The sequence below is a fragment of the Hyperolius riggenbachi genome, chromosome 7, assembly GCF_040937935.1.
Source record: "Hyperolius riggenbachi isolate aHypRig1 chromosome 7, aHypRig1.pri, whole genome shotgun sequence".
Classification (NCBI taxonomy): domain Eukaryota; kingdom Metazoa; phylum Chordata; class Amphibia; order Anura; family Hyperoliidae; genus Hyperolius; species Hyperolius riggenbachi.
Genome location: NC_090652.1, coordinates 154,069,276 through 154,089,362, shown reverse-complemented (window position 1 = coordinate 154,089,362; position 20,087 = coordinate 154,069,276). Strand labels below are relative to the sequence as shown.

The 20,087-nt window shown below is 43.7% G+C and overlaps 1 protein-coding gene across 3 annotated transcripts in view; it reads left to right on the top strand.

Annotated features, from left to right (window-relative positions):
• Nucleotides 1–20,087, top strand: part of NDE1 (nudE neurodevelopment protein 1) — a 136,848-nt gene that overhangs the window by 40,827 nt on the left and 75,934 nt on the right. For all 3 annotated transcript variants that reach the window (XM_068244772.1, XM_068244771.1, XM_068244773.1), the window contains exon 4: nt 13,486–13,634. In XM_068244772.1, the coding sequence (XP_068100873.1) occupies nt 13,486–13,634 (149 nt within the window). The remainder of the gene's footprint in view (nt 1–13,485; nt 13,635–20,087) is intronic.

The window sequence follows — 20,087 nt, the reverse complement described above, 5'->3', positions numbered from 1 at the left end:
TGAAAGATCAATCTGATAAAAGGGCGGAATTCGCCTTGAAGAAAACCTGGTCGGCCATTTGCGCAATCTTCAGACCAGTACTGGCGACGACTTGTGTAGCCAGAACGCTGGATCTGTGGATGCATCAGGTGGAAAGGCATATTAAAATGGGGTCTAGCAAGGAAACGATTTTAAACTCTTTTACGGTTATGTTCAAATCAATTTGTTACATTATCAATGCGGCGACGGAAGCCATTAGGTTAACTGCGAAAGCAGCCGGTCTATCTAATGTGGCGAGGAGACACATCTGGATTAAGACCTGGGATGGTAGTTCTTTATCAAAGAACAAAGTGTGCACCATTCCGTATACAGGTGACTTATTGTTTGGACCAGAATTGGACAATATTCTGGAACGGACTTCCGATAAAAAAAAATCGTTTCCTAAGAAAAAACCTTTTCGCCAGGGGAAGAGGTTTTTTCGAAAAAATAGACAAGATCCCAAAGCAAAGACCCAGACGAGAAGAAGACCCTGGTCATTTAATCGAAAGCAGAATAAGCCGAACGTCCTGTTCAGAAATTCTGTCTCCAACCCCAAACCCCAGCAATGACAGTCAAGAACAAGTGGGAGGGAGATTGGGCCTGTTCTTCACACAATGGAAAGAGTTTGTAACAAGCTCATTCATTTTGAACCTAGTTCAAAAGGGTTATCACATTGCTTTCCAGCAAGTGCCGCCGGAAAGGTTTGTGATAACCAGTTCAAATATGTCTCCGGAACAACAGTTAGTTCTAGAGGAGATCTTAAGGGACATGTTAGCCAGAGACGTGGTCTTCCTGGTTCCGACATGGGAACAGAGGGAAGGGTTTTATTCCAGGATTTTCCTAGTGAAAAAACAGTCAGGGGAGTTTTGACTAATCCTGAATCTCAAGCCCTTAAACCCATATATCAAATGCCGGAAATTCAAGATGGAGTCGATTTAATCAATAAAAAAACCTATTGCTAAAAGACTGTTTCATGTTAAGCATAGATCTAAAGGACGCATACTGGCATGTTCCAATCGAAAAGAAGTCACGAACCGTTCTAAGATTTGCGGTGAAAGGAAAGACGGGTTCGGCATTATCCATTCAACTGCCTCCCATTTGGAATCCTATCAGCACCAAGGATCTTTACAAAAGTGGTTGCGGAGATAGTAGCATCCTTTCATGCTCAAGGGATTATGGTAGTTCCATATTTAGACGATCTCCTGATCATGGCAGACTCGAACAGCTTCTGAGACATCATCGAGAGGTAGTGTTGGCACAGCTTCAGCGAGCAGGCTGGATAATAAGTTGGGAGAAATCCCAGTTAGAGCCGACGCAATTGATTCAGTTCCTAGGTTTCCTGTTGGATTCCAGAGCGCAAAAGATCTATTTACCACAAATAAAGATAGCCAAAGTGATACAGGAAGTACATTTGTTTCTGAGAAAGAACTCGATAACAGTCAGAGGCAATGAGGTTATTGGGGTTATTAACTTCAACGGCTCCAGCGATTCAATGGGCCATGAAACACACAAGGAGGCTACAATCTTGGATTTTGAAAAATTGGGCCAAGACGATGGTTTCCCTAGAACAAGTTCTTTTGATTACAGGGATAGTGAAGCACGATCTGCAGTGGTGGATTGCTCCAGTACACTTAACACAGGGCAGATTATGGCAATATCCGGTAGGAGATGGTTCTCACGACGGATGCAAGTCACTTAGGATGGGGAGCTTATGTTCAAGAATTCGAGATGCAGGGTCTTTGGCCAGGGCATATGAAAGATCAGTCCTCAAATTTCAAAGAACTGTTAGCAGTGAAACTGGCTGTGTTGGGCTCTCTGCATATACTCAAGGGTCACCATATCCAGTTGAGAACAGACAACTCGACTGTGGTGGCATATGTCAACCGTCAGGGAGGCACAAGATCGATGAAACTCTTGCATCTGGCCCTGGAGATTCTGGATTTAGCAGAGCAGAACTTGTTGTCGTTAACAGCAGTACATTTAAAAGGGGCTCTAAATACCCAAGCGGATTTGTTGAGTCGCGCCCAGACCTCCAATGCAGAATGGACTTTAAGTCAGCAGGGGTTCCAAGAGTTGGTGAGGCAATGGGGGAACCCAGCAGGAGATCTTTTTGCCAACAGGGAAAACTCGAAGTGTCGAGATTTTTTTCTCTCTGAACATCAGGGACAAGCCGACAGAAGTCGATGCGTTAGCACAGTTGTTGACAAGTGGCCTAGTCTATGCATTTCCGCCGCTGAATCTTATGTCTCTAGTGTTAAAAAAAACTGATGGAATCCAAGACGACATGATACTAATAGCACCAGATTGGCCCAGGAGATCGTGGTATCCACTATTATTGAAGATGAGAATAGACGGGCCTTTTTTTCTACCAATGAACAAACAAGTGATAATGTTGCAAGGGAAGGAGATTCCCGGTCTGGAGAAATGGAAGATGGCGGCCTGGTTACTGAGAAGTTAATACTCAGGAGATATGGCCTTTCTGATAAAGTAATAGACATTAATTAAAAGTAGGAAGAGGAATACCAAAGCTATTTATTTAAAGTACTGGAAAACATTTAATTTATGGAAACAGCAATCTCAGTATAAAGGCCCATACACACGTCAGATTTCCGCGAACGACGGGTGGTTTGACCGTCCCGTCGTTGCGTCGTTCGCCCCGCTAAATCGGGTGTGTGTGCAGACTATCGTTCGCTTGATAAGAGTGAGTTTGAGCAATCCGCCCGGCTGATCGCTCAAACTCACTCTTATCAAGTGAACGATAGTCTGTACACACGCCCGATTTAGCGGGCGAACGACGGGACGTTCAAACGACCCGTCCGCGGAAATCCGATGTGTGTATGGGCCTTAAGTCTACGGAGATTGCGACTATTCTGGAGTTCTTACAATCCGGTATAGATAAGGGTCTAGCCTTGAGTACTATCAAGGTTCAGATCTCTGCGCTTTCTGTTTTTTTAGATAAGAAACTTGCGACTCATCCTTTAGTAGTTAGATTTGTTAAATCTATAGAAAGGAACAGACCAATTTTAGTAAAACCTTTTCCTAAATGGGATCTTTCTGTTGTACTAAAAGCTCTGACGCGTCCTCCTTTCAATACTATGGACTCTATGGATGTTAAATTGTTAACGCTGAAAGCGTTTTTTTTAGTTTCAATTACCACTGCAAGAAGAATCAGTGAGCTAGAGGCACTGTCCTGTAAGGAACCGTATTGCATTATACATGAGGACAGAATTATATTAAGAACAAGTGCGGAGTTCTTGCCTAAAGTAGGTGACATGTTCTGCAGGAAGCAGGAAATAGTGCTTCCTTCATTTTATCCTGATCCTTCCAATGGAAAAGAAAGGGAATGGCAATCGCTGGATGTGAGGAAGACGGTTCTACCATGTCTGGACAAAGTCAAACCGTTTAGGAAAGCAGAAGCTCTGTTCGTTAATTTCACTGGAAGACTAGTAGGCCAGAAGGCCTCAAAGAGAACACTAGCCAATTGGATAAAGTTATGTATACTGGAGGCTTATAAAGTGATGGGACAAGAACCTCCAGACGGTCTTCGTGCACATTCTACCAGAGCAACGGCTACAACTTGGACTTACAGGGCTGGAGCTTCGCCTCTGGAGATTTGCAAGGGGGGCTACCTGGAAGAACCTGGGAACCTTTGTACGCCACTACAGTCTGGATCGGTTATCTGCTTCAGATCAAGATTTTGGAAGGAAAGTCGTGCAAGCAGTCAGCCCACCCTAAGGTTTGTGATGTTTAATTTCTTTATCTCGAAGTATACCTGTCCTGGAGTGTTATGGAAAAACCAGGAATTAGCAAACCTGGTAAGATTATTTTTAGTAACACTCCAGGACAGGTGGGGGTAACCCACCCTCCTTTTCTTGTTCGCAACTATGTATATACTTAACGGTATGAATAGAATGTATGATGTTAATAGCAGGAGGTTAGGTGGTTAGACCTGTTTTGTTTGGATTACTTGGATACATACTGCCGAGCACCTGTGGTTGGATTAAAGATGTAGAGAGGCTGATGGATGTTTCCTGGGAGGAGCCAAGTCTCGAAGTATACCTGTCCTGGAGTGTTACTAAAAATAATCTTACCAGGTTTGCTAATTCCTGGTATCTTTCCCCTGTCGGATTTGTGGCTGTCTGGAAGGCTGCCAACTCTTCAGTAATGTGAACAAGTTAACTCCTTCCAAGCCCCTCCAGTGCTCCTGTGATGATTATTCCTCACAGACAATGTCCCTGCTCTCACTGTCAGCTTGTCTATCTGTGAGGCTGATAAACACAGACTGATAAACTGAACAATGAATAGCTGGCTGAGGAGGAAGCTGCCTGTCAGGCTGACACCAGTGCAGAGCCAAGACACAGCTTGTCATGCTTCATTGACACAGAGCTCTTTCAAAACTTGCACATAACCTCTGGAGACTGAATTCAATGTGTAACTCACTGAATTCTCTGTGTACTCACTGTGTATTAACTGAGCTCACTGCTCTGCTGATGTACTTCCTGTTTTGGTGGCCATCTTTTTTGTTTACAAAACAGTTTATAAAACAGTTTTTTTACCCTCTTTATTGCAGCGGAGAGCAGCAAAAATATTACAGAGGGGGCTAGGAGATGACCCCAAACAGGCAGGGATGTTTGTTTATACTTCATTTTGTGAATACAGATTCTCTTTAAGCATAGCATTGCGCAGCCCAGAAGGGAGGGGTGGAAGTGGAAGCCACCTGAATTCTTAATTCTCACAAGGAGAAAGTAGAAAAAAATATAGCAACCTACTGAATTAGGAATTTCAGAGCAGAAGTGTGTGTTTAGAACACCCCATTTTTTCCCCTCTTCCTCCTTTAGAGCTGTGTGTGTATAGTTAGAAACTTCCCAAGTCACAGACCACTTGTGCTTACAAATGGGAACTAGCTGTAATACACACATAGAGTAACAACATGGGCATAGGGGGCACAGTAGACTCAGAGGAGGCAAAACATGGGGCACAGAAGTAACGGAAGGGGGAATAGTAGTGTATGTATGCATGCATGCATGCATGCATGTAGCTAGATGCAAATTGGGGTACTGGTGACTTTTGTCTGTAAACAATACCCAATGACATTAATTGGTCCAGACATGTATGCCTGTGTTGAGCTTAATGCCACCCTAGTGGCTGGCTGCCTGCCGTGCAGCTGTATTTCATGGAGCCTTTGGAAAATGGTTTGACTGCACACAGGTACAGCCATTGATGGTGGCAGGTTGTGTCAGATTTTGCTTGCCTTTGCAAACTGGACTGAATGAGCAGTTCGGCAAAATCAAGTGGTTGTGTGCTGTGTCACACCAACAAATTCCATTCATGCACTTCCTAGGCTAATCACTGATTGTATTTACAGGATGAACCATCTGCTGATCTTTATCACCCGAAACTGGGTTTCGTGTGAACAAAAACGTAATCCTTGTCAGCTCTCTTCTGTCTGTGCTGTGATTTGCATATGACTATGTACATTTCTTCATGGTGTTGCACTTTTACTTGTGTTGAGTGTGTATATACTGTGAGTGTATATGTATTATCTCCTTTTTAAAGCATTCCACCAGTGGAAATGCCTCTTTACAGGAGGCTTTTGTTCAGCATGACACTGAGGATGTTAGCACCAGCAGGAACCAAACAATAACATGGCATTGCTGTGCCAGCCTCTCCCTTCTCATTAAAAGCTTTGTTATCCAGAGCTACCATAAGCCAGTTAAGTGTTTTATCTAAAGCCTTCTGCACTCTGGCATTATTGCTACTGGTTTAACACTACTGACATGTTCCTGTATTAGAAAAATGAATTCATGGTATATTTACTCTTAACTGTTATTAGTACACTTCTGTATTGAATAGCATTAAGTAAACATTCTTATTGAGCATATTCATGAACTGCTTATAACAAACTCATTAGAATTGTTGATGCTGTGCTAACCTAGAAACCCTTAGTGTTGGTACACATGGGCCAGAATTCACTCTTGACAAAACAACCATATCTAAATGTTAGTCACCTAATTAGAAGTGAATTCTGTTGCTGTCTGATGACCTGATTGTAAAAAAGTTCTTTTTTTTCAGTAGTTTAGATGTCTTAGTAATTATTGATGGGTCCTACACATTGGTTATACCCTGTGTAGCCAACCAATAGCCCTATGCAAGATCTTGCTCAAAACAGAATATGGGCCAGAAAGCTATCATACACGTGTGCTCAGTGTTTTTACATTCCTGACTGATGGAAAACTGTATTAATTAAAAGGCTGCCTACAGATCAACTTTTGTACCAGGCTTTACTCAAAATTCATGCAGACCACTCATCCAGGTATTATTTTTTTGTTTATGATTGGTGTCTTTGGCATGGTCGCAAAGTGTCAGGAATAGTGATAGCAAGCAATGCTCTGGTGTTTTGGCACTACTAACTGGGTTATTTTTTTTTATTATTTTTTTTTTTTTTTTTTGTGAAACCTGATTAAATGATTTTTCAGACAACTCTTGATTTGTACATATAGTATAAAAAATGATAGTTTTTTTTTTTTTTTTAAATTATTTATTTTTTTTTTCTTGTGGTGGGGGAGGTGGTCCATTTCCTCAGATCTTAGTGTGATGGAGCAACATGTGGGGTGTACTCGGAAAGAGTCCAATGCATGCAAGCTCACACCTTGCAAATTACATGACTATGATATGCTGCCAACATCTTCATACCAGATGCTAACGAAAAACTTGCGCAGTCCATTCCTTGATGAAGTCATAGCGTATCTGATGGTACAATTGATTATGTAAGAAGATATTTTAAAACAGACAACTCTGTATTTGGACATGTATTATAAACGTTTTGTTTTTTTACTACTTCAGTACCAGTGGTCTCTAGCCCCTTAATCTTCAGAGAGCGCTAGTACCAAAGACTGGCGCATACCAACACATCGTCACACGGACTCGCCGGTTGCGCCACTCACCCGTCGCCTCAGCCCACCCACTCTGCTGTCTCTGGTAGAGCTCTGGTCAGGAGGAGATTTCATTAGCTCCTGACCCTGTGATCAGTGAGAGCCAATGAGATCGGCTCACAGTGATGATGGGGTCAGGAGTCAATGAAATAGGCTTCTGACCGCCTCACAAAGATCTGCCATCAGAGATGGCGGTTGTAGAGCTGCGGTAGTGGCGCTGTTGAAATCTACACATCCTGTCAGAAATAAGCGGAACATACAGTAGAAATAAAAATTGTGAACCCTTTGGAATTCTATGGATTTCTGCACAAATTGGTCATAAAATGTGATCTGAACTTCAGTCACAACAATAGACAATCAGTCTGCTTAACCTTTTCGGGACTGGCCACCTACACCCCCTTAAGGACCAGGCATTTTGCGCGGGAGGGGGGTGCGCGCGTTTGGGGGGGGGCCAGGCGGCCAGAACCCGTTTGTGGCCGCCCATGGTGGCCGGTGTCCCCGACCCCCCCCCCCCCCCCTTCTGCCAGCAGCCTTCACTCACCTTCCAGGCTCCAGCGATGAGCCGCACGGGACCCTCTTCTCCGGCCGGCATCTCCGTTCTGTCTGACGATCAGTTCCGGGTCGCGGCTTGATGAGGTCATCAAGCCGGGACCCGGCGCTGACGTCAGACGGAGGGGGGTGCCGATCGTCGCGGGAACGGCAGGGAGGTGAGTGGATCCTCTTCTTTTCACCCCTGCCGCCGCAGCTGTCAAACTGATCACTACAGACTGCGATCGTAGTGATCACGTGATCAGCAGCCATACGCGATGGCTGCTGATCACTCGGGGGAGATGTCGGCTGTCATATGACAGCTTAATCTCCCCCTCCGGGTGCGCACGATCGCGTCGGCAGCGGAAACTGCGGGCCAGCGTAGATCCTACGCCGCATCAGGCTAGAACAGCCACAAGTGCGGCGTAGGATCTCATTCACATGGTCCCGAAAAGGTTAAACTAACACCACACAAATAATTTTATGTTTCTAGGTTTTTATTGAACACACCATGTAAACACTCAACGTGCAGGTGGAAAAGGTAAGTGAATCCTTGGATTTAATAACTGGTTGAACCTCCTTTGGCAGCAATAACTTCAACCAAACATTTCCTGTAGTTGCGTAAACGTGAACGTCGGGCGTAATTTTTGATCATTCCTCTTTACAGAACTCTTTCAGTTCCGCAATATTCTTGGGATGTCTGGTGTAAATTGCTTTCTTGAGGTCATGCCACATCATCTCAATCGGATTGAGGTCAGGACTCTGACTGGGCCACTCCAGAAGACATACAGTATTTCTAATTTTTTATTTTTTTTTAATCAGACTCCGCTTTAGCATGCTATCCAACTACATAAAAAGTGACACCACTTAAACAGGTAGCAATTGCAGGTTCTTTTTGATTCCTCCATAATCAGACAAGTAGCAAGGTTATACAAAATATGATGCACAAAACCAAGTTATTTGAAAGAAGACTTTGAATCAGAATCTATATACCGTATATACTCGCATATAAGCCGACACCCCCCCCCATATTGACCCCCATATAAGACAGGGGTAGGAAATGCTGGTTGCCTTATTTCCCTAGTGTGTCCCAGTATAGCTAGTATAGTGCCCCAGTATGGCTAGTATAGTGCCCCAGTATGGCTAGTATAGTGCCCCAGTATGGCTAGTATAGTGCCCCAGTATGGCTAGTATAGTGCCCCAGTATGGCTAGTATAGTGCCCCAGTATGGCTAGTATAGTGCCCCAGTATGGCTAGTAAAGTGCCCCAGTATGGCTAGTAAAGTGCCCCAGTATGGCTAGTAAAGTGCCCCAGTATGGCTAGTAAAGTGCCCCAGTATGGCTAGTAAAGTGCCCCAGTATGGCTAGTAAAGTGCCCCAGTATGGCTAGTAAAGTGCCCCAGTATGGCTAGTAAAGTGCCCCAGTATGGCTAGTAAAGTGCCCCAGTATGGCTAGTATAGTGCCCAGTATAGGTAGGTAGTGCCTCAGTATATCTAAGTACCAAAAGAGAGAATTGGCTCTTGGGTGCATGAGAAGATATAAACAGTATTTTATTTAGTATATATAAATTTAAAATGTACACAAGTACAAAAATAATTAATTAAGCTAACTAGAAATCCCCTTAAAACTAGTGAAAAGACTCCCCAGGCAAAGTTTTCCAAAACCAGTGAGGCTGCAGTCCTCACAAAAATGAACACAACAGAGAGTCCTACTCCAGAGCCAAAAACCACAATCTAGGATGTGTGGAAATACATTTCAGTTCGGCCGGATGATAAATGGGCACCACTGTAGTGTAATAGAAATCGTGAGCTGAATGCGTATAGTCATATACTGATGACTCCGATGCTGGAACTATGTATCACACCCACATCATAAAGGGGTGTTATTGTGTTTCATATGCTGTTTCAAGAGTCATTCAGACAAAAAAGCAATCCACATGTGCCTGCACAAGCCAAGTGCAGAGAGCCAAAGCATAAATGACAGATAAAAACGGCAGATCTCAATGTGTATGGTGGCACAGAGTAGCTTGTAGAGTCCCCCAATCGCAGGGATTAACTTAGGCAGAAGGTCAATGAATAGAAGCACATGGAGCATAGCAAAGCAAGATTCAGCAGCCAGCAGTGTATAGGCAAGCCATATGGAGCCTCATAGTTACCATCCTATTATCCAGAGAAAGCGTCCAGGATTTGGAAGATGGATATGGAGTGGCTCACGTGTGTATGCCTGGAGGAGAAGGTAGCTGCCAAAACGCCTGACATGTTTCGCCGCACTAGCGGCCTTTTCAAAGGCAGGCAGCAAGGAAGGAAATTACTTTATATTGCATTACTTAGTGTTGTCTGCTTTGAATGCTCCAAATATGGTCAAAAACCTCCTGCCAAGACCATGAGCCTGGTAGTGGTCCCAGATTGAAAGCAACTTTGGCAACCTACTAGGTTGCAAAATTAACTTTTCTAGCAAATTCAGTCTCCATCTGATTTTACCTTCTTTAGAATTGAATGTGTTAATATAACTTTTTGATTGGATCCTGTCCCAATCTGCACTATTACATAATATTTTTGTTGAATGTCTGAATCTGAATTTAGCAACCACAAGAATGTATGAGACCGCACACTAGCGATGTAGGGGAATGGGCGTGCAGCGGATCCACCCCTGTACCCACAGGGTATAGCGTACAATTTCTCCAAGATGATCCGGCACAGCTCTTTTAATCAGAAGATTATTTTATTGGATCATAAAAATACAAACATTAAAGCTGCATAGTGGCTACGGTCCACCGTTTCGGACCATCACAGTCCTTGTTCATGCCACACAGCCAAATTAACAACTGCAGACATGCTCTTTATATAGTCTAAGCTCCAACATGGCAATCAATCAGAGGAACCTATGCAAATGACTGGACCTGTTGGGGAACTACAGGGCTTGTCCACAAAAGGTACCGCCCTCCCACTCCATTGGTCAAACATTTTGAAATGCATGATGTCATTGCAGTAACATAAACAAATAAATAGAAGCATTTCTAACTCTGATCTATAGCACCTGTTAAACATCTAAAAAGATCCTGGGAGGAATCCAGGGCATCAAGATGCAGAGGGCATGGGCATGGATGTGTCATACAGTGTAAAACTGTAAACGAAGGAACACCGAGCGCTGCTCGCCGTCGCCATGGCAACCACCGTCACATGACAACCAATGCAGACGGACATACGCAATGACGCCTCTACTGGCGTCCTATTGCCATCGCGATGCGGAAAAAACAGACGCATAGTACGCGTATAAAAATACGGAACAGACACAGACAAAAATACGCATGCCCAATGCTATCAATAGGTGACCTGGATTCAACCCATAAAATAACACCCCTAGTTCTATAATGCATAGTAAAAAAGTGCAAAAGAACCTATGATACAAAAGTGACAATGAGAAGGGGACCCAAAGGACACCCCCCCCCCCCCCACCCCTAAAACAGACCCAGAGCCATGGAACATCTACCATACAAAATTTAAGTCTTATTCCTTATTTAATCCCCCACGACCAATAGTCCCCAATTCCCTAATCCAACGCGCCTCTCTTTTTAACAATTCTCTACCCCTATCACCCCTAAACCCACGGGGCACCCCATCAATAACTTGGACTCTAAGCTGGACCGTAGCCACTATGCAGCTTTAATGTTTGTATTTTTATGATCCAATAAAATAATCTTCTGATTAAAAGAGCTGTGCCGGATCATCTTGGAGAAATTGAATCTGAATTTAGGCCATTTGCTCGCAGCCAATTTAACTGTCCTGGGGTGAATTCTGGATTGTTATAGAACGTGATTATGGGGGAAAAACCTGGGGGAAAAACCTGTAGACTGCCAGGAATCCAGGACTTCGTGTAATGATTTAATTGCTGGGCAAGCAAGCGGGTGAGCAGTTGATAGGTAGAGACTTTGTATGTTACCCATATGCTATGAAAACAGTAAAGTATGGATCTAAATAACTTGGCTCAATAGAGGGCCAAATTTTACCTGGATCGTTAAGACTCCATTCTATTATTCTACAACGGGGTATACTTTTATAATATCGACTTATATCCGGAACTGGCAAGCCACCTGCTTTTTTTTTTTTTTTTTTTTTTTTTTTTAGACCTGGAAATCAGCTTATGTGCTAATCTCCTCCCAGACCTTGCCCAGATAAAATCTTAAAAACTCTGCCCCATTCCTTTAGCCAAGATTTAGATACTGATATTGGCAGACATTGCAATTTGCATATAATTCGGGGCGGGGCAGGACCATCATCTTAACGGGGTTCCTGACTTGTCTGTAATGCATTCAATAAGGTTGCTGCTCATTTCCTTTTTCAGCAAATCTGCCAGAATTTTACCAGATCTGTTTACTCCAAAAGAATGTTTTCTAAGCTTATCATATAATTTTTTTTATTTTTTTTTTACAATTTTCATTCAACCGTGAATGGAGTTCATTTCTAACCTTTATTAAGTCCCCAAATTCAGCTGCAGATAAATTATTTTTGTGCTTTGACTCCAGTTTATTCAGTTTTGACATTAACTTATGCCTGGTACACACCATACAATTTTCTGTAATGCTGGGCATACACTGCACGTTTTTATATTAACAATCGAGCCCCTGATGTGGTGTACACATCTCTTATATATACTAAATAACATATATGCTGTAAGAATAAAGGCTGATGTGTAGCTGTGTCACTAATAGAGATGGTCAATAAGATGGAAATAATTCTGCGTTGATGCTGATTTATGCAAATGTAAATAAAATTATTTGATATGTTAAAATTCGGTTTGGTGACTACGAATTAAAGGATACCTGAGATGGATGAAAAGTTTTATACATACCTAGGGCTTCCTCCAGCCCCCGTCAGGCTAATCCGTTCCTCGCTGTCCACCTCCACCACCTGGATCTTCTGCTAGGAGTCCTGGTAATTCATCCAGTCAGCGCAGTCCAGCCGCATGCCGCTTCCACAGCCAGGAGCGTTCTGCACCTGCGCAATAGTGCTGCACCGGTGTAGTACGCTCCCGGAGGCGGAGTGTGTGCATGAGCACTACGCCAGACTAGCTCAAGTACCTGGACTCATAGCAGAAGATCCAGGTGGCGGAAGAGGACAGCGAGGGACTGATTAGCCTAAAGGGGGCTGGAGGAAGCCGCAGGTATGTATAAAACTTTAATTTCATCTGTCTCAGGTTTACTTTGTTACACAGTAGTACTAAACTCTGCATATGCACTCTCCACAGAGCTGCAGGGAATCCACTGAGAATGTTGTGCACATTGAACACAGAGGTGTTGTCTATCGCCCATAAACCTGGTTCAGATTTTGCATGAAGAATGTGTAATAGAGGAAGAATCTCCTTATTCCCTTGCAGAGCACCTGCACATCATTCTTGCATGTACCCACACTTACATTGCCTAGGGCCTGATAGATTTGTTCCGGTCTGTACCTTTTACAAGTACTCTTACCAAGGACTAGTTTTAGTCTGACTAAAGGGAATAAATATGGCAGTCTACGTATCCTTCTTACTTCAGTTGTCTTTTAAAATACCTAAGCGTTGGCAGTTAAGAGACGAATTTCATGTTACATACTTTCAATCAACAAGATTGTAATATGCAAATTAGGAGTTTGAGTCGGTGGAATCCTAAACTGAGGAGGTGGTGGATTTTTGTACCGACTCCACAGCCCTGGAAATCCATATATTTCCAAAACTGTTCATACTTTTTATTGCTACTGTAGTTTTCAACTACCGTGATCTGGAAATGGTGAAACTATAACAGTTTATACAATACTGTAACAAACCTGTAATAACAGTAATTTCTGCATGAGGACAACTCTGAAAGATTGTAAAGCGAGTAGTTTGTAAGTAAGGGATTGCCTGTATATTGTAACATAAGTTCATGGTAAACTTGCATTAATCCTTAAGCTGCAATTACCAGGATCTATTTTCAATGTTTTAAACTCCTCACCCCCTCTTTTCTTTTCTTCTTTCTTTTCTTACTAAACAGGAGAAGTATGAGAAGCAGCATGCTGAAGGTTACATGCAGATCTCTATACTGGAAAATGATCTTTCACAAACTAGAGCAGTCAGAGACCAACTACAGAAATATATTAGAGAACTGGAGCAAGCCAATGATGACTTGGAAAGAGCAAAGAGGTGGGGCTACCTTTGTTTGGCCAAACACAAAACCATTTATATCTTCTCAGAATAGTGGTCAATGTTTTTATTTAACCAATTTGACTTTGTACATAGTCAAATCTACACCAGTATTAGGGATGCTTAATCCCGACACATTGTAGATTCAACTATGCCAGCTTTTCACGCTTCTGCCACAACCAGGCACACATTTCTCTAGATGATAGCAAAATAAGGACACGCCACTCAAAAGACTGTATACATCATCAAGCTAAGTTGGAGCTTAGTGGACACAACTACATGCTTTGGGCGGAGCTCTTCCTTGGGGTCCTTCCACCCGAAATATGTAGAGTCCACTAAGCTCCAATACAGCTTGTTGCTGCAATACAGCCTTTTGAGTGCCGTGTCCTTATTTCACTATTGGGTTGAGAGGTGTGGTGTACCTGTTGGACACTGGCCACCATCTGGCCAGCTATTTGCCGGTTTTCTACCTAAAGGTCTTAAACGCCACTCTACTTTCACACATACCTCTAACTTTGAGATCAAGAGTCATTTTAATTGGTTTCTGATCCTGTGAGCCAACCAGTGATCACTGGGTCAGATTTTTACAACGCGGTCTGGCCTTTTAAAGGGGTTTGTGCTGAAGGAGTTAAGTAGACCAGTCCCAAAATAAGACTTCATTAAATATTGCTATAATGCACTACAGAAGATGTTGCTTTGTAAACAAATTAATCATGTATCTCCATGCTACGCAATCAGTTTTATAACTGAATAATTTACATGTTTGTGTAACTGGTAGCAAATTAAACATATATGCAAATGTGGCAGTATGACGTGCTGTACAGAAACTTACATCACTTTTCCCTGCTTCTGTGCTTGGAAAAATCTTCTTTATTGCATTTACCATATATATGGTTAGGGTGTGGGCAGGATAAGTAGCTTTTTTTTTTTTGTTTTGTTTTTTTTATATTAAAATTTAGCTTAAAGGCTAATTTATTTGTTAAAATTTAGTGTATAGAAGTAAACCATCAAGAGTGGGCCTGGTTGTAGCTGTGCTCATGAATTTTATTGCATCAAGTACTTATAAACCTAGACATAAGAACATTTTAAATGACTTCTGTTGTATGATTATCCATGTCCCAGCTAAATGGTATCTGCTGTGACAGTCTAAATACATATGTGTATATACACCCAGCTATTAGTTGATATGTGTCCATTAAGACAAACTTCACTTAAAGTGGACCTGAACTCTTGCAAAGGACAGAAGGAAAACATAGGGACATGCACCCTGTATGTATTTAGAGAGTTTAGAGTTTTTATTCCCCCTCATTTGTGTCTAATCACATGTTGTAATTTGATCTCTCCCCTGTGTCACATGACTGCCATGGCAGAGATGGCAGATTAGCTCATTTGAAAGCACAGGATATTAATGTCGGTTTCCACGAATCAGGAAGTAAAAACAGTGGAGATTTATTGCAGGATTTGTCTTGGCTGTAATAAACTAATGCTTTTTGTTTAAAATTTATTACTGTTGCGTATCAGAGCAGAGAGGACATTCTGAGTTCAGGTCCGCTTTAAAGCATATGGTACAATCATAAGATGTTTGTTAGCCGGTAATTGTTTAACAAGCAATCATCTTTGACAAAAAGGACAGTAATCTCACCTGCTTGGCATTTGCCAGCTTAATACTGATTGGCTTACATTGCAAGTGTGGTGGTGTTTGCTCCACCCTGTGCTCAAGTTCACTGAGGAATACAAAGACTCTGCAGGCCTCGTTCACATCTGCTGCGCTGAGAAACATGTGAAAATGCGTAGTAAAAAAAAATGCATGCTCTTGTGTGCACTTTAGTTTTTTATATGTAAATGTTTTCCTTCCAATTCGGGGTAAAAAATCATGCACTAAAGCACACCCATTCACTTGCATTGAAGTGCTCTTTACACAAATGCATGCAACACTGTTTTTGCAACGCTGCTCAGTGCAGCGCATAGATTTGAACCAGCTACATTTAATTACATGGGAAAATCAATACCTTGCTGAACGCACAGGGCACTGCCCTGTGAAAAGCGCAAAAACGTCCCTGATGTGAACGAGGCCTTAGCAGCAGTTCAAAGAGATGGAGATCCTGCTTTGTAAAGGACACTTACATGCCAAGAATTTGTTAGTATTTTTATATAGCGCTGACATGTTACGCAGCACTTTAGCGTATATTGCCTTGTTACAATCCAGTTTTGTGCTTACTTGGTATTTATGGTTTTATGGCATTTGGATTTCCTCTGGTTTACAGATCAGCAATTTCAGTGACGCATGCCTAAAGGTTACCTCTAGACACTGTTGCACTTCATTTGCCTGGATTAATCCCTACCTGTAAAAAGGACCTGTTATAAATGTCCTATTTGTTCACCTATAGTGCAAATAAGGAGTTTATAAAGTCCAACTATTCTGCTAAAGCGCACATGCACCACGGGAGCACACGTATGTGCACTGAACCTTTACATTCTGGAATTTATCAGGGGTGGCGACATCTTAGTGTTGTCATGTGAAGCTCTGCGTAATGTTTTACGGTAAATACCCGGATTCTTATGCTACGTACACACCTGTGATAATTATCATTTCCTACGAACGATAGTTGCACGAGGAAAGGAATAAATGCAAATTAAGTAACAGAGCGTAGTGCAGCGGTTGTTATCGCTGAAACGAACGATCACTAAAGAATAGGTGCGTGCGCACACAGATATGACGTGCTAGCGATCGTCACATGACGAACGTACACACAGTGACTATCTTTGGCCGTTAAAAAAATGATCGTTACGCAGCGAAGCTGATCAAAAGTGTGTTACAAAAGTAACAAAACACGAGAACCTATATATACATGCACACCTATGTAAGTGGATTGCATGCTGTTTAACAAATAATGTTGTAAAAAACATTTATATTCAGGATTGATTGTGTATTTTTTTTAAACTTTTCAAAGAACTATCGTTACGAAACACACACACCACAGGAAATACATAGGTTACATCTATATGCGCAGCTGCGCACTGCTTTCAGTAACGATCGTTCTCGCGCAATTGCTGTACCCACCTTTCTTTTACAGCGATGATCGCGCAATACGATCCAACGTCTTGGAAAATCCGCTCGTGCAATGATTGCACTTTTCTCGCTCACCTTAACGATCGCTTTTGATCGTTACAGAAAGAACTTTACGCAATTATTGGACGAGCGATCATTAATTAGGTGTTACGAACGATCATTATTGCAAGTGTGTATGCAACATTAGAATGCTGTGGCTGGAGGATTCTGCATATTTGAACAGGAAGGCTGTGGCATGACTGAGTGCAGGGCTACATGCCAATATACAGCAATGTATAGACATAGGAAGTGTTTCTGATGCTGAAACCAGGATAATTAACATGAAAGTAGGTATCCTGAATAGTTTGCTACATTCTGCTATGCCACTACTGTGCCGCTAAGGGAAACTCTTGGTTAAGTATGTCAGATGTGACATGTTGGATATTTTTTCTACTGAGTTGGTTCAGAAGAAAATTTGACTCCTTAGTTTATGAAACCTCAGACTCCACAGCCCTGTCAGAAGCATGTGGATTGAGTGCTGTATGTAGAGTGACCAGATTTTTGTGGGTCCAACCTTGGGACGGGGAGAGGGGCGGAAGGGGCGGCGCGCGCGGCGAAAAGTGGGGAGGACTGAGGAGCGCGCAGTGACGAAGACTGGGGGAGGGGGCTGCGGCACGCATAGCGCGCCGCAGCGAAAAATGGGCGTGGCCATGACATTGTATGGGCGGAACTAACGTAATGATGTAACAGCGAGGCATAAGAAAGCAGTGTTTACGCCATGATGTGGACAAACGAGACTTTGCATCCTGGGTGTGCAGAAACTGTGTGATGCTAATAGTATACCGTAACCACAAAGCAGCAAACAGCCATCTATGACCATTAAATAATAAATGCAGTAACAGTTACTCCGGACACCAGAAAATAAACGCAATAGGCAACATGTCAGCACAAAATAACCGCAATGCGGGCAATATGTCAGTATAAAATAAATGCAATGCGGGGAAACATTTCACCAGAAAAGAAACGCACTGCGGGCAAACATTTCACCAGAAAAGAAACGTAATGCGGGCAAACATTTCACCAGAAGAAAACGCAATGCGGGCAAACATTTCACCAGAAAAGAAACGCAATGCGGGCAAACATTTCACCAGAAAAGAAACGCAATGCGGGCAAACATTTCACCAGAAAAGAAACGCAATGCGGGCAAACATTTCACCAGAAAAGAAACGCAATGCGGGCAAACATTTCACCAGACAAGAAACGCAATGCGGGCAAAGTTCACCTGGAAAAAAAGCATTTACTCACCTGGCAGAAGTCTCCGGCCTCTGGCGCGCTCCTCCCGGGACCACCTTCCTCCTGCATATCTCCCGCGCTGACAGGGCTACGGCAAGATGGCGCCCGAAGCCCTGTACTGGAGACACAAATAGTCTCCAGTACAGGGCTTCGGCAGCCATCTTGCTGTAGCCCTGCTCGCCTGCCGGTGTCGGAACAGACACCGGAAGAGGAGGCTGGAGTGGGGCTGCAGGCAATGAACTGTCACGGCGTCCATAGACGCCGCTGCCAGTTCATTAGGAGAGAGTGGCCAGAGTCCCGAGGCCGGGACGTCCCGCCGCTGAAAGCGGGATGTTTCCCGGGACCTCATTAAGCCTGGGACAGCAGACCCCGAATCCGGGACGCGTCCCGGGCAATCCGGGACGTCTGGTCACTCTAGCTGTATGTCACGGTTACCACTTGACTGGTTAGATCCTCTTTCGGTCTTTGAGGTTCCTGCAACTATACCTGCCTAACAGTGGGTACTCAAGAGAGAAGTGCTAACCTATTAAGGACATGGGGTAGAGGAAAAAACACAAAGAGCGCACTCAGAAAGATGATGATGATAAAAGGGAGACCAGCCGGTCATAGACAGATCTCACCTGATGTGGTGGCTGATATGCCCTTATGGGTATAAGACTGGGGGAGGGGGCTGCGGCACGCATATTGCGCCGCGGCGAAAAATGGGCGTGGCTATGACATTGTATGGGCGGAGCTAACGTAATGATGTAACAGCGAGGCATAAGAAAGCAGTGTTTGCGCCATGATGTGGACAAACGAGACTTTGCATCATGGGTGTGCAGAAACTGTGTGATGCTAATAGTATACCGTAACCACAAAGCAGCAAACAGCCATCTATGACCATTAAATAATAAATGCAGTAACAGTTACTCCGGATACCAGAAAATAAACGCAATAGGCAACATGTCAGCACAAAATAACCGCAATGCGGGCAACATGTCAGTATAAAATAAATGCAATGCGGGCAGTCATGTCAGTACAAAATAAACGCAATGCGGGCAGTCATGTCAGTACAAAATAAACGCAATGCGGGCAGTCATGTCAGTACAAAATAAACGCAATGCGGGCAACATGTCAGTACAAAATAAACGCAATGCGGGCAAACATTTCACCAGAAAAGAAACGTAATGTGGGCAAACATTTCACCAGACAAACGCAATGCGGGCAAAGTTCACCTGGAAAAAAAAAGCATTTACTCACCTGGCAGAAGTCTCCGGCCTCTGGCGCGCTCCTCCCGGGACCACCTTCCTCCTGCATATCTCCCGCGCTGACAGGGCTACGGCAAGATGGCGCCCGAAGCCCTGTACTGGAGACACAAATAGTCTCCAGTACAGGGCTTCGGCATCCATCTTGCCATAGCCCTGCTCGCCTGCCGGTGTCGGAACAGACACCGGAAGAGAAGGCTGGAGCGGGGCTGCAGGCAATGAACTGGCACGGCGTCTATAGACGCCGCTGCCAGTTCATGAGGAGAGAGTGGCCAGAGTCCCAAGGCCGGGACGTCCCGCTGCTGAAAGTGGGACGTTTCCCGGGACCTCATTAAGCCTGGGACAGCAGACCCCGAATCGGGGACGCGTCCCGGGCAATCCGGGACGTCTGGTCACTCTAGCTGTATGTCACGGTTACCACTTGACTGGTTAGATCCTCTTTCGGTCTTTGAGGTTCCTGCAACTATACCTGCCTAACAGTGGGTACTCAAGTGAGAAGTGCTAACCTATTAAGGACATGGGGTAGGGGAAAAAACACAAAAAGAGCGTACTCAGAAAGATGATGATAAAAGGGAGACCAGCCGGTCATAGACAGATCTCACCTGATGTGGTGGCTGATATGCCCTTATGGGTATTATCAGCTTGCAGGCTTTTGTCCCTCTCAGACCAGGGACCAGGTCAAAAGCAGGCTCTTTGTCCAAAGGGATCCTGTGGCTTGAAGCAGGATATCAGGAACAGCTGTCTGGTTTGTAGCCATTGGTGTCCCAGCACTGGCTATAACACCAGAGCTGCAGGCACCTGTGGGCTGTATGAGACTCAATCCCTTAGCAGGGAGAGTCTCCTTCCTGAAAAGTTAGCAATCTACAC